Source organism: Urocampus carinirostris, chromosome 4, assembly GCF_059441175.1.
Source record: "Urocampus carinirostris isolate Australia breed hairy pipefish chromosome 4, RoL_Ucar_1.0, whole genome shotgun sequence".
Lineage (NCBI taxonomy): Eukaryota > Metazoa > Chordata > Actinopteri > Syngnathiformes > Syngnathidae > Urocampus > Urocampus carinirostris.
Window position 1 is genome coordinate 27117904 of NC_142352.1, and position 24475 is coordinate 27142378.

General features: G+C 39.4%; 1 protein-coding gene and 1 pseudogene across 4 annotated transcripts in view; both read right to left on the reverse strand.

Annotated features, from left to right (window-relative positions):
* Positions 1-24475, reverse strand: part of LOC148367176 (prepronociceptin-like) — a 43660-nt gene that overhangs the window by 2356 nt on the left and 16829 nt on the right. For 2 of the 4 annotated variants that reach the window (XM_088333212.1, XM_088333214.1), the window contains exon 2: positions 2482-2610. In XM_088333212.1, the coding sequence (XP_088189338.1) occupies positions 2482-2604 (123 nt within the window). In that variant the 5' untranslated portion in view covers positions 2605-2610. Of the gene's footprint in view, positions 1-2481; positions 2611-14442; positions 14653-19699; positions 19772-24475 lie in introns of all 4 variants that reach the window. The other 2 variants (XM_088333210.1, XM_088333211.1) reach the window with 2 other exon arrangements.
* Positions 12517-12650, reverse strand: LOC148367177 (U2 spliceosomal RNA; annotated as a pseudogene).

Here is a 24475-nt window from a genome sequence, read left to right on the forward strand (position 1 = left end):
CTGTACTTGCCTAACACACACCACAGGAAATGGTACCCCCTAGTAGTTAAGAGATCCACCCAACCAAAAAGATAGTAAAAACAGTCATGACATGACCATTTGTTACATTAGAAATGCATATCAAACTTGGTACACGTTGCGCTAATTAGTAACAAAAAGCAGCTCTAAGCTTAAAAAAGGTATGACACCCCTGCTCTTGATTCAGGAGACATTTGGTCCGAGCAAAAGGCAAGTCACTTTTGCTGCTCAATTGAATGCCAAAGAGTTCAGATAAACCCCAGAAACTTGGTCCATGAGAATTTTTTGAACAGGCAGTCTGCGTCAGATGATTGCATCATGTATTGCCCAACTATGGTCTACCAATCAGAGTTGATGATCACTGAACTTAACAAAAGAAGGAATGATTCCTAAGCTAAGGACCCTGCCCTGTAGGTCTTGGTCTATAAATGTCTGAGATCTTCATTGTTTGAGGATGCTTGCCTAAAATGTGATGTCTCTGTGTAATAACTACCCCCAATAAGCAGGTTAGCGTCTTACATGGCTGCAAAACTTTGGGGAGACCCAGACAATTTTGTGGTTTCTGTGAAAAAGTCACACATTTATCAAACGTTGTAAAATGTTAGTTCTCTTGCCAATATGAATCTCTTGCAACAAGGCCGCTATTGGGAAATGTGAAGCACACTGTAAAGCGCTTTGGGAAGTCATTGACTTGAAAAGCGCTATATAAATGCAGATCATTTCTCTTCATTCAAAAAAAAAGCATATTTGGTAAGCTGAACGTTCCATCTTGTGACTTAGTTTTTCTCCTGGCCCTGATTTGGTGCGTTTGACCCTACGTTGGGCGACGATTTTGTTGTTCCAGCTTTTTCCTAAGTGTAACTGTTTATCCATAAAAAAGCCTTTGGGGAAGAATTGATGTGAGATGAATCGAAATTGGCATTTATTTTCAGCAACATCACCAAATATGCAACTCATACAACTTTTTTATTGAAGGTGCAAGTTAAACTTAAAGCAACAGTGTGTATCGTTTAGTGCCTACAAACGGTGAAAAAACCAACAACATTATTCTCTCCCCTGAGCCCTTTGTTTCTGATAAATCACCTAGATTGCCAAGAGCAGATCAGCCCTAAAGGGTGTGGAATATAAAGAACAGAGACATTATTTGCTGATAGTGATAAGGATGTGTGAACAGCGGACAATAGTCAAAATAACGAGCAAGAGTGAAGTAAAATAGCCAAAATAACAAACTGGCATCCTATATGCAAATTCCTTTGCAGGTGTCTATCAAAAGTAGAATAAGCTTATCAATTTTCAATAACATGCGCTCCACCTAGAGAAAGCTGGCATTAATGTCCGCCATCTTGCTGCTACAGACACCCAAAAACCTTGTGAAAGGCTTGGCAAAAAGGGGAAAAAAATCTATAGTTTTTACTCTTTCTTGAGCTTTTTGGGACTCTTTTTGTACTACACGGATCCGTGACATTTGTGGTCAAATGATACACAGTGTCCTTGTAGTGTCATCGATATGACACCGAGCTATACCAGCAAAGATGGAACGTGACCACAGTGGACATGTAACTGAAACTTTATGTCCTTCACCGAATGGTGAAAACTGCAAAGTACAATAGAATGCATTGAGACTATGTGCAAATAAGTTTGCGAAAATAAAGTACATTGACTTTACATTCGCCTGAACTATAAATACAGTTGTTTATACATCATATAAACACTTTTAGAAATGTATGGCATTGCCTTGTTAGTCCTTTAACATGGATAGAGACGGATAAAACATGCACCTGTCCTATCAGCCTGTATGTAACTAATGATGACAACCATATCAAAGAACAGTAGTATTACCCGGAAGTAGTATTACTCACTATATTTTTCAGCTTAAAGCTCGAATAAACCAGAATATTTACTGTATGTGGAACATTTCTTAACAAACTTATATCAGTTTTTAGTTTTGTTTTACATTTTAAACGCAGTAAGTCATTTAATAAACAAAAACAGTTTTCATAAGGACAACACAGTCCTTTTAAGAAGAAAATGACCAAAATGCTGAACATTTATTTTGTGCTATTAGAGGTTCAAAATGGTACCGTAGGTCCTTTAATAGTGATAAATGCAAATATGTATTTTTAACAAATAGTTTGGTGAACACCTCTCTTCCAATTACATGTAAATTGAGCTGAATGGTGCTGTCACAAGGCAATAAATCATCATTTGTGTTTTTTTCCCATGCCCTTAAATGTCGTTTTCCGTGTCGACTTCTTGAGAGGTGCGGGCATGCATCCCCCGGAATCAATTAGCCACAACAAATTAGTAAAAGTCAAATGCCAAAAGGATAATTTGTTGAGTCACACAGAGCAAGAACTTGGAGGTTTGCCTCCTATCAGCAAAGAAAATTTTTGTGTGTCAGGGTTAGGCTTAACAAACTGTGAGTGAGTGTGTTTGCAAAGTGCGCGTGAAAAGTATGCTCACCATCATGTTGAAAGTAAGTCGTTTGGGCAGGATGAGGCTGCAGGACAGGCAGTCATCCCTGCAGTCGGTGTGTGCGCCACTAGCACAAAGCAGCAGCATCAGGAGCGCCACCAGTGTCTTCATGATGGTCTGCGAGACAAATTTTTGATGTATTTTAACTTGTCTGTTGTCTATTTTTCCTTTAGGTTGTGACATGCTAAACCTCAAGGAACAGCAGCACAAATTATTTGTCGGATAACCAATCCCGCAAAATCCAGGGATTTGGGGCAGATAAAAGCTATCCTGAAAGAAAGAAAGAAAGAAAGAAAGAAAGAAAGAAAGAAAGAAAGAAAGAAAGAAAGAAAGAAAGAAAGAAAGAAAGAAAGAAAGAAAGAAAGAAATAAAGAAAGAAAGAAAGGAAAAAAATAAGAAGAATGGAAGAAAGAGGGAGGGAGGGAAGGAAGGAAGTTAATAATGTAGGACGATAGGAAGGGATGTAGATAAAGGAGGAAGAAGGGTGAGGGTGGAAGGAAGAAACAATGGAAGGATGAGAAGGAAGAAAAGAAAGAAGGACAGAAAAAAAACATAAAAAAAGAAGACAGTAAGAAGGAAACAAGAAAGTAGGTGGAAGAAATGAATTAAGGGATGGAAAAAATGGTTGGAAGGAATGCAGAAGGGAGGCACGGAGGAAGTTAAGATTGGAGGAAAAAAGGAAGGGATGGAGGGGAGGGGGGGAAGAAGGTAGAATAAAAGGTAAGGATAGAGGTAAGTAAGTAGGTAAGGAAGGAAGGAAGGAAGGAAGGAAGGAAGGAAGGAAGGAAGGAAGGAAGGAAGGAAGGAAGGAAGGAAGGAAGGAAGGAAGAATGAAGTAAAGAAGGAAGGATGAAAGGAAGCCTGGAAGGAATGGAAGGCAGGCAGGCAGGCAGGCAGGAAAGAAGGAAGGAAGGAAGGAAGGAAGGAAGGAAGGGAGGAAAGAAGACAGGCTGGCAGAAAGGAAGGAAGGAAGGAAGGAAGGAAGGAAGGAAGGAAGGAAGGAAAGAAGGAAGGGAGGAAGGAAGGAAGGAAAAACGGAAGGAAAAAGGGAAGGAATGAAGGAAGGAACAAAAACAAGAAAAAGAAAGACAGAATAACAAAGCAAAAAGAAAGAAAGAAAAAAAGAAAAACAGTCCAAAAGAATGGTTTTATGGTATTCTAAAGGTCGGTGGCCATTTAGCTACTTGCTGTCCATTGAACCTGAACTCACTGCTACTCAGCAAACAATCAATCACACCTCACCTGATTCCTAATGCTGAGCGATGATTGGTCATTATCAGAGCCGAACACCATCATGATATCATTTTCAGTGGACAGCATGTAACAAAATGGCTGCCTACTTAGATTAATAAAAACTGTTTGGACATAATTCAATTAACTGTGACCTATTAAAATTGTAGTCATTGTGATTGGCAGGCACTTCGAGACAGAATTTTGATTCAACCAATCTGAAAGGAAAAGACCATTTTGCGATATTATGCACCATTTCCAGGGTTCCTTTCATTGTAAGGTTGAAATAGAGAATTTGTCCAAGCCTTACCCCATTTGAACCAGATATTTTTGACAAACAGTTAACTTTTGAGAAGTATTTGTCCCGTATGCCGATTTGTATTTTGTACAGGAGTGACTCATCCAACAAGACACTTGATGTATTTCAGCGAGAACTCAGAGCAGTTCTTTAATAAATATATGTATTGAACAATAGACCTTATTAGAGTCAGACGTTTTGACTGCTCTCTTCCACAACAGAAGTTTAAAAAAATATTACAAGTGCTGCCAATGACAAATGACAGAAACGATGCGCTCCCCGCAATCTCCGTAATAATAATAACTATTGTGTCTTCACTGAAGTGCTTTCAGACGACAGTTTTAAGGGCAGGAAGCAAAAGATGACATTTACTGACGTGAATTGAATCACGAGATTTTTTTTTCTACCTCCTTTTAGAGCTGTCGGTAGAAATTCATTTTCCACATATTTAACAAACTCATTAGTTCGTTTTATTGATGCCTCGCTTAATGCCTTTGGCAAACACACTGACTCATTGTTTTACACACAAATATTAATTCAGTGACAGATGAATGGTTTTACTATACATTTAGGTAATTATACTGGTGCATTAACTTTCAAACTTAATCCATCCCAGGTTGGTGGTTAAAGATTGAGTTGATTGAAGTCTGAATTTGTTTTTCTCATTAAAAAAATCAGATTAAATCATTAATCTGTTATGGCCCATATGAAACATTCATTTTTTCTCTGATAAAATGTGTATCTAATCAGCAGATTTTTTATGGAAGCAGCCCTTCTTGGCAGGTTAAGACACACAAGCACCATCAAATGTGTAGATTATTCAACTTTTGGTCAGAATTCATTTTGCAATGTCAGAAAATGATCAATCAATGTCCAAACATGTGAGGTGAATACTGTGTTTTAAGTAAATCACCTAGATATGTTACCTGATTGATATTAGTAGGATGGGAGGTTGGGAAGGGGGACGTTAGCCTGCATTTACGCATCAAAGGCTGCAGTGACAACTCCACCACAGGGGGTCCGCTCCTCCCAGGACACCGGAACCCAGAACTGGTACACGTCTCAAGGGCAGTCTGAATTTGGCCAGGCAGAAGGCAACAGTGCATATCCTAACAAAAAAAACTGGACCAAAACCCTGGCCGGTCCTGGCCAAGTCTCAGGTCAACAAGCAGCCAGAGAACCTTGCAAAGTCAGCAGCCAAGCTTGATCAAGCTAGCGGCCAAACCGGTGGGACAAGCCAGTGACCTCAGAGAGCCTCAAGCCACCAGCAGTCAACTTCTGCCTCAACAACCTGCATCCTGTGGTTCTCGTACCAGGCCTACCAGGATTGCTCATCGCTCTACAGCCGAGGACTGAGCCATCATCTTTATCAAAGGAGAACTTTGCAGAACATCTCATGGTTGCAAGGTATTGGTATTAGTGTGACGTTAAAGGGGGAATTCTATCAAAATACAATAACGTGATAATCGAGCCAACGTTGTTGTCTATCCAAATGGTGCATGTTTAAGTTCTCAACTTCTAGTTGTCTTTGTTTTATTTTCTTTCTAAGCTTCTTTAGTTGATTATTAGTACAGGGGACATCATTTATTGATTTAATTTATTTCCTCCATTCTATAAGATGTTATGACTATCACCAAATACAAAAAAATCAAATCAATCATTTTGTTTCCTCCTGGCCTGGGCGCCCGGTCGAAGTTTTTGACTCAATCTGGTGACTTAAAAAGAACTTCCCACCCCTGTTCTACATCCATTGTTCTAAAGCTCATTGGTGTGCAGCATATTACGAAATAAAACATTCGAAGGCACTGCTCATCCTTTCCTTCTCATGGATAATTTGAATTTGGTACGTTTTTGGGCACACAAAAGGATATGTTTTTGATGTCGTATGGAAGGGAAAATGCAGCAACGAAAGGTCGAAAAAACATCTTATTCCACATTGTAAGGTGAAAACATCGTATGGTAGGGAGCTTTAGGTCACGGGTCTACAGTGTGTTATCATTATTTAAATGAAAAAACTCATCATCCATCTTCAAATTTATTTCTGATGCTGAAAGATTCGCCAAATCAATCTGTAAAAAGTGTGCTCGGTGTAAGTCAGCGTGACATGCAACTGGTTAATGTGACTTATTAATATTTCTGTTAGGTCATTCTCAGAGAGAAAACATTTGAACACATTCAACGTCGTTTTTCTCCAGTTTGTATTATTTTGATGTGGTAGAAAAAAAATGAGCCGAGTGGAATGGATGAAATGACTTGAAAATGGCCAAAGATTTTGTCATTTTATTGTAAAGATTTGTCATGGAGGTGTATTTTGATATGCTGCAACAACAAAAAATCGTGCAGATAATATTGATCAATTTACTATTAAAAAAATGTGCACAGTTTTTGTTATAAGAAATAATTCATAAACAGGCCGGATACGTTTGCCCATCTTAAGGATTAATATTGATATTTTCACAAGAAAAAAATATTTAAAATTAAATAAAATAAGAAAATTATCCTAAAATGAGCATAGACACCGTTGTTGAAGGTTAATTGACAGAAATTTGTTATAATTATTGTTATTATTTTTTGTATATATTTTTATTTCACTTTATTTTAATTAGATGTATCTAGTATATTATCTAGTAATAATAATTAGCTATTGTGGAAAAGATTTTTTTAAAATAACAATTAAAATACATGAATATATAGGAAAAAAATGCATAAGAATATAATATAAGTAAATATTAAGATGAACAAAAAATACTAAAATGAGCAAAAAAAATTCCTGGTAGACAGAAAAACTTTTGCATTATTAGTATTTTTTTATTTTACTATACAGTATTTTACATATATTTTTCTAGTACATGATTTGAGGATTAAAGAATTATTATTCTTGTTTTATAGTAAAAATGATCTTTAAAAAAGCAAACAGATATAGAGAGGTTTAGAATATAATCAAATAATACTAAAATAAGCAGATCTATCTGCCGGCGAGACAATAATACGAATGAGATAAATGATGACTGTAAAAATGTCCCTTATGTCAGAACCAGAACAGACGGTAGACCCAAACACATAATGTATCACAACAAACTTCATTGCGGAAGAGGAGAAGTCAGGCATGGGGAAACAAACGTCAGCAATTCGGCGATCGCTGGACAGGAGGAGCAGGGAGCTCACAGGATCGGAGCGTGGTCAGGAGGCGAAAATGAGTTGAGCAGCCGGGACGAGAGATCAAAGCGTGATCGGTGGGTAGAAACGAGTCGGGCATCCGGGGCGGGTTATCGGAGCATGGTCGGTGGGCAGAAACAAGTCGGGCATCCAGGGGCGGGAGATCGGTGTGTGGTCGGAGGAATGAAAAAGTCAGAGAGAGAGACGGAGACGATCGGGAAGCCAGGGCAGACGAGCAGGATAAAGGAAAGAACGGGACAAACGGGAGCCAGAGTCAAAAAGTGCTTGCCTTGCATGTGCGGAGGTTTGCTGACGGACTAACGAGGAGTAAATGGAAGCTTTGAGTTTAAATAGGAGGAGAACCGATCAGGAAACGAGCAGCAGCTGGAGCCAAACGAGTGGGTACAGGTGAGGGCAATGGGCAATCATGACACCTTATTCATATCAATTAAAAAAAAAAAATCTATACTATATGTATTTTGGATAAGTAGATATACGATAGAACATTAATATATCAGAATTTCTTTAGATATAATTTGCTATACAAGTCACAAGCGATATTATTAAAAGTAAAAATGCAATCTCTTTGTTCTTTAATTTTCCTTTGTGGGGTAAAGTTCTGTTTTCTTGCTTTGGTTTTGAATATGACTTCCCTCCAAGGAAAAAAAGAAAGATGTACCTGGGGTGGGCACTTGAAAGCTTCGGCTTCAGCCTACTCATTTTGGGGATATGTTGATGTAGGATATTATTGTATTTTTCAGCTGTTTTTAAATCAATATTTTGTTGTTCCGGCGGCACAGCGGATGAGTGGGTAGTGCATCTGCGGCACAGTTCTGAGGTCATGGGATCAAATCCTACTGTGCGGATTTTGCATGTTCTCCCCAAGCTTGCCTGGGTTTCCTCCGGGCACTCTGGTTTCCTCCCACACTCCAAAAATATGCATTTCAGGTTAATTGGCCAATCCAGATTGTCCCGTGGTGTGAATGAGCGAGTGAGTTGTCTGTCCCTGTGTGCCCTGGGACTGGCTGGTAACCAGTTCAGTGTTTACCCTGCCCACTGCCTGATGATACCTGGGATGGGCTCCAGCACCCCTGCGACCCTACTGCGGATACGTGGTGCAGATAATGGCTGGATGTTTGTTTGTCCTCCAGTCTTTAATCCTATTGCAGATAAAAGACAGCGCCGAACGAGTTAAGCCAAGATATCCCGTTGACTGTCAGATCTTCCGGGAGCTCCCTGAAAGCAATTCATTTGTTTTTAATGAAGCGATTAACTGCTGAGTAAACCAGCTAATTAAGGCCATTACTGTGGTTGCTGGTGGAGGTCTGCTAGCATTACATACAACCTCACGCTTCCCCAAAAAACATCCAATCAGCGGAAAGGGATGAGTTCCAAGTCTTGTTAAAGTTAAGAAGTGAGTAGGTCATTTAAAAGTACACTACCTGGACCAAAGACTGTTGTTTTCTCAATTATTGCTTTCATTCCAAATAGAACATGACCAGTTTGACAATTAATGACTTCCTGTTACCCAAAGCGGAATTATTCACGGTTCATTGGACCCATTGCTCAATTTTGTGATGGTTTTCCTTGGTGTGTTTGTGTCTTCAGGTAGGATTAGAGACTGCTCATTTCAATTCAGGGTGATGTGACCTTGACTTTAACTTTTTAAGTGAGGTTTTACTGTCAACTACACAAAGTATCCAAAAAAAGGAGAAAAACTCGTTTTCTTAGTAGTTTAGCCTACGTTATTTTGTGCCCACTGGTAAACCAAGAAAAATGAACTACTATTTAGAATAAGAAAAACGATTGAGATAGACATGGTTCTAAATATTTTTTTTCTGAAACAAAACAACAGTAAAACTGAAATCTGCCTTCCTGCCTGCTTGAAAAGAGAAAAAGTGTGCAGAAGAACAGGTTTAATACTGTTATTATTGTTATTATTATTATCCTTATCAGTATTATTAACAATATTAATATCGAAAGGAGTCGATTTAAGGAAAAAATAACAAGAGCCATAAACAATATGCCGAATTCAATATAGTGTGGTGAGTGTGCCAAACTATGTTAGGAAGTAATTTAGGTACAGTATTGCATTAATCATGATCTATAATTTTGTAAAAGACAGATTTAGTGCAAACAACAAGATTAAAGAAGGGAAAAAGGAGCCTGTTTATATTTTCCAAAGAAGGGGAAGGTCTAGGGGAAAGTCCAGAATTTTTTTTTTGTAAGGTAGTTTGATGAAGGTTTTGCAATGCATCTTTAAAGTTGGGTTAAGAAGCTATTAGTGCAAAAGATTTGTTTTAAATATGTTAGAAGAAACATTTTTGAAGCAGATAACTACTTTTTGGGTTACTCATAAGCCAGTTTGGCATGCATTTGAAAAAATAACATCTCTTCATGTTATTACTATGTTGTTACTATGTTACTATTATGTTGTTCCCGGGTTGGAAATATTAGAAGTAGGGTCAAAATAAGCTCAGCCAACCACTAAAACATTTGCCTTGTATGCATTGAATAATAGCTGGACTTGAACCCTGAACCTCCACACGCTTGGGCTCCGCGCTAACCACTCATATGCCGTGCCGCCCTTTTAACGACACCGATAATGTAAATGATTTCTCGTGCGAGTCAGAAATCAAATTTCGTCGAAAATCGCGATCAATGGTGAGATATTTTCAGAACCGGTCTGTGGGCTACTCAGATGTTCTTGGAGGGCTATCTGGTGCCCACGGGCCCGATGGAGTCCCGTGCTCTACTACTGTATATGAGGACTTTGTGCTCAAAACATTTATTTTAAATATGCCAGAACTTATTCCTTGAAATTTATCTTCAGCACTTTTCACAGTTTTCACCATAAAACATATATATAGTCAATCGTCTTAATGTCTTTTCCAGTAAGCATTACAGTCGTTAGAATGGACACAGACTCTACTGTCCTGCCAAATTTCATATTTTATTAGCCTTTCACAATAACAAGCGGTTTGCTTTGGTTCAGCCTAAAGCAATAGATAAAAAAGATGTGTTTTATTTCTTGTTTTTATGTCCTTTGTCAAGGGACATTGTGCATTAGTAAGCGCCTGCCAGTGTTGAAAAATCTTTATTCATTAATAAAATAAAATATGTCGATTTGCATAATAAGCAAAAATACATGAAATTTATACAAAAGTGCATTGAACTGAACTTGAATTAAATGTTATTATTAGTAATTATTATTATTATTATTATTATTGGCACCAATAATTACGATAATTATTTACTAATATAATAATGTTATTATGGTGTATTATTAGGAGAGCAATACATTTTAATAAACTTTTAATATTTGAAATTATTTAGTCAAAATACATTTCCATCCATCCATTACCTGCACCGCTTATCCTCAGTAGGGTCACAGGGGTGCTGGAGCCCATCCCAGCAATCTTCGGGCAGTGGGCAGGGGACACCCTGAACTGGTTGCCAGCCAGACAAAGGGCACACAGAGACAGACAACTCACTCACTCATTCACACCTAGGAAACCCCCTTTTTTGTAATAAATACAAATTTAATACATTGTAGTTACTTATGGTCCTTATAAAATACATTTATATTTTTTATATAAAAATTAATTAATTAATTTAAAAAGAAAAAGGTTGATATCCTTAATAATAATGTAAATGGTTTGCATTTATATAACGCTTTTCAAGTCAATGAATACCTCCCAAAGCGCTTTACAATGTGCTTCACACTTACCCATTCACACACACTCACACACTAGTAGGGAGTCAGCCATGCCTACCTGCTTATCGAGGGCATTGAGGATTCAGTGTCTTGCCTAAGGACACTCCAACATATAACACGGAGGAGCCGGGAATCGAACCCGCTACCTCTTGATCCCAAGACGAGCGCTTGTTGATATCAATGGCCATATAGACCATTTAAATCCAAAGATATGTACTGTAAATCTCAAGTAATATTTTTGTTCCCTTTCTTTATTTTCTTTAAGTCTGTTATTATATGTTTATCCACACGCCATGCTTAATTTTGTTGTAAAGAATCTACACTAGGTTGTAATCAATGACAATAAAGCCAATACTATTCTATTCCATTGCTTTACACACAAGATCATACTGACCAATGTTTGTGTTTGCTGGTCCAAGAAAATGACTAAAAATCTAAAAGAGGTATTTAAAATGTGCTTTGTAATCAACTTATATCGAGCTATAAATAATTAGGGGTCACATAGTTAAAGGCTATTCATAACCTGACGGTAACTCCACTTATCTGTCAGGGCCACTTCAAATACTCGTTGGCCTTTTTTGAAAACGTAGAGGAAAATCTATACGACCAATCAGGTTGATTGAAACACAAATCTAAACACACTCAGTGATCGACCGACTAAAAGCTGTTGTTTATAAATCATAAAGGGAATAAACACACAAAATACACACATTTGAGGCCATTTTTTCCCTAAAACGTTCTACACGATGTCTTTGATTTTCTGTACTGTTTCAAAGATTTTCCAAACTGGTTTTAACAGACAGACATGGTAAGCTAAATCTAATCTTGTGTTCAATGTGTCTAATCACCTCGGGTCGATTCATGCTGGTAGACTCACAAACTCACAGGGTAATATCCGAACATTTCCTATTGATTTTCTTTGTCTGGGTCTCAAAGGTGAAAAGTTGTTAATGGCGCGATTTATATGTATTTGTCAGAGAAAAAGATAACGAGGAGTATTAGCGATACTTAAAGGCGAGCATTAAAAGTGTCACTATTCGATTAGCCTTTAATGCAAAAATGCATAGGAGTCAAAGAAAAAGCAAGGCACACAGCGTGCTTTGCAACGCGTCTTTTGTAAGTAATAAAACGAGCACCGCTGGGAGGATAAAGAAGGTCCACCCCGCCGACCCTCACAAAGGGACCCCGTTGTTTCTGGGACATTGCCTTTTTGGATTAGATTATATCACCAGCATAGTCATTCAGGTATCCTGGTGAATGGACTGTTTTCTAAATGCCCTATCTTTAGATGCTGTGGGCTTTGAAGGGGTCTTAGATATTTCCAGTGTGTGTCTATGCAATCATTGGGTCTAGAGCATGGGTCTCTAACTTGAGGACAGCTGAGGTGCCCGCGAACCTGTTATGACTATAACTCACCAGTGGTGGGTCGGTGGATCCCTTAACTACTTGGGTTGTAGGGGGGGAGGGATTTTTAAGGGTTATTGTTCTATCTTCGTTATTCATTATCAATTATCCGTTATCGGTCAGTTCATAATACGCTACAAAGCCTAGGAGCCGGGACACTTACTCTCAGCCAAAAGGCCAAGCTAAGGTCCTAGCCCTAAAGCCTTGCTGCGATCATTGCAAATGCACCGTTCATGGAGGTACTGCAATACCGGGCCGATGCGTGGAGTGGACAGAGCAAGCTCTTATTCCATCTCCGGATTGCAAAAATCAATGTGTGCCGTGATCTTAGCCAAAAGGCCGAGAAGCGAATTTCACAATTGTGGTACGGCTATTTTCACCAGCTATTGGGGCACTATTTCCTTTGGTGTGTCTCGGGAAAGTACAGCCTGGTGGCGTCCCTCCCTCCCCAGGCCAATAAATGTTTTCAACCCATCTCAAACCGGGGGCCTTTCGGGTAACCACTGGGTGTTTATTATTTACTAGAAAGATATTTTCTTTTTAATCTAACTTCCGATAATTATTCTGGTAAGAAAATAGTAACAACATAGTATTAACTTGATATGTTGTTTATTTGTAAAAGCATATTAAACTGGGTGTTCTTTGTGCTAATTAGTAACAAAAAGTAGCTATTTGCTTGAAAACGTTTTGAGACTCCTGGTCTAGAGACAGCATACCCATTATTCTAAGCATTGTGTTTTGAAGAATGTGGCATTTTAAGAAAACAAATAAGAAGCGATGGATGGATGGATGGATGGATGGATGGATGGATGGATGGATGGATGGATGGGGCGGCCATTTTGTTTCATACTGTTCAATGGAAATGAAATGGAAGTTCATCAAGTCTCACGAAACAACCAATCGCTGTCCACTTACTTTCAGAAGCAGATCTCTGATTGGTTGTTATTCAAGGCTTGTGCAAATTTTCAGTGGACAGCAACTAATAAAATAACCGACTCTGGACATTGATACAAGAGGTTGATTTTGATACTCAATTCACATTTAATAAATATAAAGATTATATCCTGAAATAACCATAACTTTTTAAAATCAATTCGAGCTATTTGCATGACAAAACTGGATAAGAAACTGTTCTAATAACAGAAAATTTACACTTTGGACTTTTTTTGTCTCTTTTTTTTCATTTAGCTGTTTCACAAAATATTTTCTTTTAAAGATATTTTATCACTATTCTCCTTTTAGGTTAAGAAAATGTATTTGGATTTTCTTTTGCTTTAACTCTTAGTTAAAGATGGAAAACTGTTTGATTTATTTTTTGGGAAACTTAATTGATTTAATTTTTGACTTATTATTGATGTTGCAATTGTCATTATTTCATTCTTGTTACCAAATATTTGCATAGTTATTTCTAATTCTTTTTATGAAAATTGTCTTTTTTCATTGCACCATTGTATTCTTTTTCATTCATAAACATTGCATGATTATTATAACTTAGGCCAGTCTCTAAGCATTACGTTGTAAATATTTTTTGCCTATTCATCCCGACTGTTTCTTATCTTTTTTTCTCTCTTAAGTGTTTGTTTACCCTGGAGTGCCAAATCTAATTTCAATGAATACAATCTTTCACAAAGTTGATATCAATACACAAAGGACAATTCAAATTCAGTTATAGTTATATCATCAATAACAATCGATATTGTACATAATAATAATTGTATAATAGAACAACAGAATGGTATATTATTGTTATTATTATGATTAAATATTTAATACATGGATAATATGTTTTAATTATTTGAGATTATTTTGTTTATTAATTTCATTTTAAATGATTTCTGTCAAATTCAAATTGAATGAATTTTATTTATTCATTGTCTTTATGTAATAAACAAACAATTTTGAATATTATAAATCACTTCTATTGAAACACATTATTTATTACACTTTTTGTGATTAAAAAGAAAAAAGGTTGACCACCTCTTTTCACATTTGAACATAAAAGCCGAACCTGTACACTAAAACTGGTCCAAATGGTTCAAAGTGAAGCCATTACCCATAATACTTTGCTGTTTAAAATAATTAAAAAGTCAAGCAATTGAGTCTGATAAACTAATAACTTTTCAACTTTCCTTTCCACTCTTACCTGAGTTTGTGTGACAGTCCTCAAAGGGGGGCGTTCCTCGGATGTGGGTTTCAAGAAGTAAGTTTCCTCCGCAAATGACGGCGTTTGTGGCTACGTGGAGGATACAGGCGAGCGCTCTTATAGGGGAAAAGCCCCCACACACTCCCCCCTACCACCGCCCGCCATCACTTGCCACCAATCACTCTCCTCTCCTTGTTTGCTCTCTCGCCTCTTGGAGAGAAGGAAGTACGAAAGATGAAAATTTATGCAATACGTATTTTTAAAAATCCTGTTTCACATTATTCATCCATCCGTCATCTGCAGCTATTATCCTTAGTAGGGTCGCGGGGGTGCTGGAGCCCATCCCAGCTATCTTCGGGCAGTGGGCAGGGGACACCCTGAACTGGTTGCCAGACAGTCGCAGGGCACACAGAGACAGAAAACTCACTCGCTCATTCAAACCCAAGGACAAATTGAACCGGCCAATTAACCTGACATGCATGTTTTTAGAATGTGGGAGGAAACGTAGTGCCTGAAGTAAAACCGCGCAAGCACGGGGAGAACATGCAAACTTCGGCAGGAAGGTTCGATCTTATGACCTCAGAACTGCGCCTCACACGCGCTAACCACTGCCCCGCCATGCTGCCCCAAATTAAAAATATTTAACAAAATAAATATTACCACTCCTCAAACCTAGAACAAGTCCAGTAGCTTTTCTGTCCTCTGTCTGACAGCATAGGAGCTACACTCAGGTATTGCTGAGGTTTGTATTCGAGACTGTATCGCTATATACAAAAAATGTTATTTTTTTCTCCTCCTGGCCCTTTCAAAAAATGTTTAAGCCAATACGGCCCGCGACTCAAAGAGTTTGCCCACCCCTGGTGTAAGGTGTAAAGAAGAGGTGAGCCGTTTTGATTGAAACGAAAGTGAAATAAGAAAGCTTGATGCGGTTGAGAAAATGGTCAGAAAGCTTTTTGTCTGCCACTTTTTACCACGGAGGACAGCCTCTTAAAGCGCATCATCCAAACGTAAGTTAAACTCAACTTCATTTATCTCTATAGAGCATATTATTTAATGAAATGTTTATTTTTTAGTACAAAACGATACAGGTTACTTGTATACACCTTAAACATACATTCCATACAAAATATAGCACTGAATTAACTTACAAACAAATTCAACTTGCGAACGATTGTCCGGAACCTATATCGTTCGTAAGTTGGGCAGCGTCTGTACTGTGCTTCATTTTGCCGACAAATGCACAGCGTGAAATGTCCCCCTCGAGCCAACGTTACTAAAACTATTGTAATAATGATAGTGATAAAGCAGTAAAGCAACTTGTATGGAAATCACATTTCATTTGCTGAATGTTCGTCATTTTATCCGTTGGTAATTTAGCAGATCATCTTGGTGTAATAAGCTTTACGGTAGCGCACGAAACAGTTTTCAAAACATGTGAAATTTGGAAGATTATCGCTGGTTAATCACAATCAAAGCAGCTCATTTATGAAGTAAGAAATGACAACGCTAAGGGCCCGGTCACACAGCCGTTTGCGTCTGAATCACGGCCAGAAATTTCTGCCTGTGAAGCAGACGCTGTTGGACGCTTTGAGATCGCCATACAGACGAGATACAGCAGTGCTTTACACACGGTCGGAAATTCACACGTGGTTGGCAGCGCGAAAAAGTTTTGCGCTGCTCAAAACTTTAGGGCCCGATCACCAAGCCTTTCACGGGCGTAGCGAGGCTGAATCACGGCCAGAAATTTCTGCCTGTGAAGCAGAGGAAGTTGGACGCTTTGAGATCGCCATATAGACGAGATACAACAGTGCTTTACATGCGGTCGGAAATTCACACGCGGTTGGCCGCGCGAAAAAGTTTTGCGCTGCTCAAAACTTTAGACCACGTGTTAACCGCGGGCGGCACACGAGGTAATGACGCGGAAATGACGCGGAACGACGTGCTCTGGCCGCGGCCAGGGCGTGGTTACACGTGGGTAGGACGCGAAATTTCAGCGGGTAATCATGAGTGGAGCACGGTCATAGCATGTTCTGCGCCTGTATCGCGGTGTTATTACGTGAAATTAGCGTGTTACGCGTGTGACGGTCAAACGCCTTTCTACGCGTATATACAGCGCGATTTGGCGAGCACACGTCAGTCAAGGGGTGAACATGGATCCCCGTCACCGTAGTGACCTCGTCTTAATCCATTTTTATTTCTTGACATTTATTTTCATTTCATAACATGATAATAAAATAAAAATGAAAAACTATTACAATAATAACATATTGGCTTCTTCGGTGCCATAGCTTGAAATCTTGATCTTCACGGGACTGTGTCTTGAGCGGTTATGATTTCTACAGCCCGGTGTTATGCCGAGAAATGCATCCCTGCCGAGATTTGCATCCCCTCGCTACTACAACCACTTTTACCTCGTTTTATCTCACTTTTATATCACTTTTAGGGAATGTAATGGCGAACATATAACCAAATCCACTTCGTCTTGCATTTGTTGGGAATGTAATACAACTTAAACCATTCCGTCTTTGTTTTTGTTGTGAACGTAATCGAACGGTAATGCACACCGTATATAAATCACTTTTGAGAACTGTTATGCACTCTACCGTAAAGCTTATTATGCAGAAAAAAGCTTTATGGTAGAGTGCATAACAGTTTCAATACGAGCGATTTGAATAGAAAAAGGCAAAATAAACTTGTTACCTGCTCAAAAGTGATTTGTATACGGCGTGCATTACCGTTCGATTACATTCACAACAAATACAAAGACGGAATGGTTTAAGTTGTATTACATTCCCAACAAATGCAAGACGAAGTGGTTTTGGTTATATGTTTGCCATTAAATTCCCTAAAAGTGATATAAAAGTGAGATAAAATAAGGTAAAAGTGGTTGTAGTAGCGAGGGGATGCAAATCTCGGCAAGGATGCATTTCTCGGCATAACGCCGGCTCGGCAGCTATTATACAGTGGGCCACACGAGAAAATGACGCGGAAATGACGCGATGAGGAAGCGGAACAGTCGCCGGCGTCTGTTTTGCGGGCATACCACCGATGAACAGCGGGTTGGCCAATTTTGCGCATTTTCCACCGCGAGCAACCACGGGCAAAAAAAAAAACGCAAAATTTTACCCGCGATACAGACGCAAACGGCCATTAACTTAGTCAGTTAGCACTAGCTAACTTATTGTATTACGTGTATTTTACGTGACTCGTACCTACTTAACATTAATTACTAGAAGGCTGCCAGTCTGCCAGTGTTGTGCCTCGGCAGTCCCTTTGTTTGATTTGCCGAAAACATTGCCGTCTCCTGTCTTCATCAAAACGGATACAATTCCAAATCGGGCTTAGAAGCTCGCACCGCACAGGAATCAATCACCATGGAAAGAAACTAGTGGTTATATTCTTCTGTCCTGGTAATTGGTATTTGTTTCGACTCAACTGCCGTGGGGTAAGGTGCCTTTTTCCGTCCGTCATGGCTCTTATTCTGCTGGAGAATGCAACGTTACGTCACGTGCCAAGGTTAAACAAAGCGCATTATAAGGTACACACTCGAAAAAAATTGCAGTTTGTCAAATTTACATCTATTTAAAAAGTCATACATTATATGTATGTTAGATAAATACACTAAAGAAGATTAATATATTGAGTTTCTTTGTGTATTATGTTATATGCGTCACTAGGGATGGTATTATGAAAGTTGAAATGTCATTTCCTTGTTTTTTAATTTTCCTTTGTGGGGCATGGTGCCATTTTCCTCCGTTTTGATATTGAATATGTCCTTATTGCAAAAATGGAATACGGTAAGGAACTTCAAAGCTTCTGCTTGAGCCTACCCCCTATGGGCACATGTAATGTATAATTGTATTGTACAGTTGTTGTTTTTTGTGTGAATAGTTTATTGTTTCCTTTGTTATTTATGATTGATATTGTGTGTTTGTGCTGTGCATAGAAAAAATGCCACAAACATAAAAAAGGCTCATATATAAGGCACACCGAACTACAGGGCACATGGAATAAAAAATTCCGTTAGAGCTAGGGTTGCATTAAAAACTATAATTTAAAAAATGGTACACCATAGAACACAAAATGAGATTATGAAATCTTGTTTCACCACTGAAATAAATTGATTCATTCAAACGATTACGATATGTAGTAAGATTTTCATGTTATTTAGTTTTTTTTCTACACACTGGATTACAGGCCACACCCTCAAGAAATACTCTTTCGTGAAACATGGTTTAAACTATCAAGTGCATGAAATTCAAATTACCATAAGAGCTAGGGTTGTGCCAAAAATGTTTAAAAATAAAAAATAATAACTCATGGAACAAAAATAACGATCTGGTTTCACAACTGAAATAAATCAATTCATTTGAAACCGGGTCTCAAACTCAATTTACTCAGGAGCCGCCGGAGTTTGGGTCTGAGTGAGGTTGGGGCAAATTGGGTTTTCCCTCAAGAAAAACTCTGATAAAAACATTCCAATGTTCTCAAATAGTTTTTTTTAGTTTGCTACACTAAAAAACTCATAAAACAGGAACAAAATAAACATTACTATGAAGATAAACCAAACAAGCAGTAATAAATGAAGTCTGCACTTTAAAGGGACAGTGTGTAATATTTGACCAGCAGTTTTTCCTGTGTTGTGCTGTGCAACCAAAAACTAGCGCCTCAAAGCACAAGAAAAACACAAATAATGGAGACTAAAAGTGACCAAACAACACCATTTCTCTTTTGATATTTTTGCCAAGCCTTTTTCAAGGTTTTTGAGTGCCTGTAATAGCAAGATATCGCACACTTATGTAAGCTCCTTCCAGGTGAGGCTCATGTAATGTAAAATAAATTCAAATTTCTTGACCTACGAGTATTTGAAAAATGCACTTTCATCAATCCATCCATTTTCTGCATCGCTTATCCACAGTAGGTTTCCGGGGATACATGTTAAGATTATAGTTATTATATATATATATATATATATATATATATATATATATATATATATATATATATATATATATATATATATATATTATTTTTTTGGGGGGGGGGAATTTTATTTCTTTCTTTCTTTTTTCTTTTTTAAAGAAACATTCACTTTTTAAATGAATTATGAGTATAAGTTTGACACCCCTAATTTAAACGGTAATCGTATGTAGTAGCATTAAATTGTAATTTTGTATTTCTAATTTTATTTACCGTGTTTTCAGGGAAGATGTGCCTTATACTACAGAAAAAAGGTACTCGATAAACGTCTTCTCACCTGCGTTGCATTGACATCGACTGTTCTGTGGAGAGCAGGAATCTTCAAACCAGATGGCACCAGGTCTAAGTTCTAGCACACAGGTTTTAAAAGAATATTTTTAGATTTAAGCTCAGATGGGTAACCCCAAAGAGATGTTCCACTCAGAACGTACAGTAGATGCCAAGAACACCAGGCACCAAAGTTGTGTGCGCATCATTGACTGAAAACCTGTCATATATTTTAGTAATGCAGACCGCCGAGATACGATGTTAATTCATTCTGAGATACGGATCGCGGAAAGAAATTGCCCTATCTTGGGGATAGAAACTACAGTAATGCATAGCTAGTGCACTCCAACCCTCCAGTACTCCAGATAAAAACATTAAATTGACACAATATTATAGAGTAAGTACTGCTTATATTTTATGCATGGTACATGTATCGATTTAAATTACATTAAAACTTAATAAACATGTAACCGAAGTTGTCACGGTCGCCATGACGACCAGTATGCCACGCCCCCGAACTCAAGCTGAAGCAGATCAGCTGATTGCTGTTCTGCTATTTAAGGCTGGATTTTGGGTTTGGCGGGTGCTGGTTTATTACTCATTATTCACAATCCCGGTCTGTTATGCCTTGTCCTGTTTTAGTCTGTTATGCCTTGTCCTGTTGAGTTCGTGCCGGAGGAACTCTGTATTGTTCTGTTTTGCCTCGGAGTATTGGGCGACTTTTATTTTATTAAATAAAACCTATGGATCGTCAACGCATTTGAGTTCTCCCTTCATGCCTCCTGCCTCCGTTCTGGTCCGGTCACCTTCCACGCCACCACGTCTCGTGACAGAATGAACCAGCCAACAAATAGAACTCAGCGAACGATCCCAGCGCGACTTGGGAGAGCTGGAGAGCGCAGTTCGGCAGGCGCCTACTGAGTTGGCCTTCCCTGCCCGTTCGAACCACGGCCCCGCCCTTGCTGTGCCTCGAATGGGGTCCCGGGAAGAATTGACGCCTGCCTGTTCGACTCTCATGCCTGCCTGCCCGACTCCCGTGCCGATTGCCTGCTATTCCGTCTCCCCTGCGTGCCAGCCCGACTCCGACTCTGCTGCCCGTCGGGCCGACTCCGACTCCGCTGCCCGTCGGGCCGACTCCGACTCCGCTGCCTGCCAGCCCGACTCCGCTCCTCCTGTTTTGTCGGTTCTGATTTTGACTCTCTCATGTCTTGTCTGTTCTGATTTTGACTCTCTCGTGTCTTGTCTGTTCTGATTTTGACTCTCTCATGTCTTGTCTGTTCTGATTTTGACTCTCTCATGTCTTGTCTGTTTTGATTTTGACCCTCTCATGTCTTGCCTGTTCTGATTCCGCCTGTCCTGTCTGAATCGCCACTTCTGAGCCTGACTCTTCTGAATCTGACCCCCCCTGAGTGCGACTCTTCTGCATCGGCCTGACCTGAGTGCGACTCTTCTGCATCGGCCTGACCTGAGTGCGACTCTTCTGCATCGGCCTGTCCTGAGTGCGACTCTTCTGCATCGGCCTGTCCTGTTTATCTGTCCTGTTCTCGTCGGTTCTGCCTGTCTGTCATCCCCTGTCCAGTTGGCCACCAGACCCCCCCTGCCGAGCGCCGATTCCGATCCGCCCGACGCAGATGGCGCCTGCCTCTCCCCGTTCCTGCGTGTTCGGAGGAGGGAGCAGGGTTGCCCCAATCGCGATCGTCAACATTCCGGGGCGTGAGGTAGTAATTTTTTCTTTTTTGGGACCTCGGGAGCTGTCCCTTAAGAGGGGGGCTCTGTCACGGTCGCCATGACGACCAGTATGCCACGCCCCCGAACTCAAGCTGAAGCAGATCAGCTGATTGCTGTTCTGCTATTTAAGGCTGGATTTTGGGTTTGGCGGGTGCTGGTTTATTACTCATTATTCACAATCCCGGTCTGTTATGCCTTGTCCTGTTTTAGTCTGTTATGCCTTGTCCTGTTGAGTTCGTGCCGGAGGAACTCTGTATTGTTCTGTTTTGCCTCGGAGTATTGGGCGACTTTTATTTTATTAAATAAAACCTATGGATCGTCAACGCATTTGAGTTCTCCCTTCATGCCTCCTGCCTCCGTTCTGGTCCGGTCACCTTCCACGCCACCACGTCTCGTGACAGAAGTTTGAAGTTGTATTTACTTTTGGTGTGACTTGACTTGAGCGGGTTCAAAGGCGTAGCAGATGGATGCAGGGGGATGACAGCTATAGCAAAATAAAAATGGAACTGATTTTAAAACTTCCACTTTTGAGAATTGCCATACCTTTAAAAGACTTCCTTGCTCTAATCACTTTCATCTATCCATTCGTCCATCCATTATTTGCACCGCTTATCCTCAGTAGGGTCGCTGGAGCCCATTCCAGCTATCTTCAGGCAGTGGGCAGGGGATACCCTGAACTGGTTGCCAGCCAGTCGAGGGCACACATAGAAAGAACACTCACATGCTTATTCACATCGGGGGACAATTTGGACCGGCCAATTAACCTGTTGTTGTTGAAATGTGGGAGGAAAAATGGAGGAAACCCATGCAAGGAAGGGGAGAACATGCAAACTCCTCAGAAGAAGAGCAATCTCAGAACTGTGCCGCAGACGTGCTAACCACTCAGCCGCCGTGCTGCCCTAATCACTTTAATATTCTCAATTATCTTCCAGGATGTAGATTTGTTACAGCTATGCTACTTATCAAAGTTGACAATGCGTGTGCCGTCTTTGTTTTTTTGTTTTTTTATTGCAAGCTTCGTTCCATGGTTATCATCTTTTAGCTTCTTCCTTCAGCGTCACTGCATCCCTTAGACCCATAGCGAATAAATACAGTCCAAAAAAGACAGTATTGTATTGCCGACTCGTTTTGAAAGATTCTGAATGAAGACACAAAAAAGGCATTGTGGGTGGTAGTTCGGTCAATAGTATATTGTAATGTTCATGATGTCTTGAAGCAAAGAATAGAAAACCACAATTTTACACAACGCCGAACAATAGCAGACAGGCATAAGTCTACAACGAACACCGCAAAGTTTGAAATGTATAACTATTAGCACACATGTTTTGTTGATGCCAAATAATGGTCAAAATGCTGTAAAGAGGGGCATAAAAAACGTCTTATTCCACATCGTAAAGATAAAACGTCGAAAGCTGTGGTCGCCATATGTAGGGGGCTACTGTAACATAAGTTACAAAACATACACAGATAAATGTGATTGTTTTGTTTTATCAGCACTGATTCAGACAACTACTTTAAGTAAGATGAATTTTTGCTGGGCGTTATCATCATTTCATCGTGATATTTGTTTAAAGAATTAGCCTGAATTACATGATTGAGTGAAGATGAAATACATGACTTTTGTTGTTTGCGGAGACAGCTAAAATGAGTCAACCATAATGAGTGGTAATTGCTGTCATTTACTGTTTAGCTATCAGCTATTTCCCCTTGAAGGAGAAAGCTTAACAGGTGTTTAATAAATGATGTTTAATCATTTATGAGAAGCATAATGAAGAATTTTGGGCGTTTTCTGTTTTTTGGGGGAGGAGGGGTTCAATGTTCCTGTCAAATTCGGGGCGGTAGTAGCTCAGGAGGTAGAGCGATCGTTTTAGGATTAAGGGATCCCAGTTCGAATCCCGGCTTGTCCGTGTTACATGTCGAAGTGTCCTTGGGTAAGACACTGAACCCCCAATACCCCCAATAAGCAGGTTAGCGCCTTACATGGCTGCACAGATCACGGCCGCTATTGGGAAATGTGAAGCACAATGTAAAGCGCTTTGGGAAGTCATTGACTTGAAAAGCGCTATATAAATGCAGATCATTTCAGATCATTTCATTTCATTTCAAATTCCTTTCCAACTTTTGTAAGCGTATTATTAATTTAGTGTTGTTGTCTTTTTTTTAACTTTTCATTTTGGACAGTTTGCAGTTTTTTCAATGTTGTCGATGTACATACACTGTTCCCACAAACTCTCACACCCTTCTCAACACTTCTCTAAAAATGATTTACATTTTATCAGGTGCAAATTTCAGAATGAATACCATTATTTTATTATTACAGTAAAACAATTTGTTATAACCAGAAACTGATTTAATCATCTCAGAAATTGGTCTCAAAATGTATTTGGTATGAGGTAAATGAATGAATGATTTTGCAAAAAACTTCAAACTAGTACATTATCATCCATCCACCCATTATCTCCACCGCTTATCCTCAGTAGGGTCGCGGGGGCGCTGGAGCCCAGCCCAGCTGTCTTCGGGCAGTAGGTCGGGGACACCCTGAACTGGTTGCCAGCCGGTTGCAGGGCACACGGGGACAGACAATCATTCACACCTAGGGACCATTTGGACTGACCAATTAACCTGATATGCTTTTTGAAAATTGAGAGGAAACCAAGAGGAAACCCACGCAGGAGGTTCGATCTCATGACCTCAAATCTGTGCCGCACACGCACTAACCACTGCATCGCCACGCTGCCCTAATACATTATCAATATCAGTTTTTACTGTCGAAGCAGTTTTGTTGTATTCGGCTTTGTTTGTTCTGTAGGATGCTGTTAAGACTCCTTTTCGTTTGAGTTTAGTCATAATTAACCTTCAAAAGGTTTAAAGCCGCGTGAGAGCTTCCACTTATGATTTAAAGCATCTTTAAAGCTTTAACTTTTTAGTTAAAGTTTTGCCTAAAAACTTTACCTTTTAGTTAAAGCTTTACCTTAGAGAGTGAATCATTATTAAAATTATTGGTCCTTAATGTCATAGATAAAGACGTGGTGAAACTGTCTATGCAATGAAACTAGAC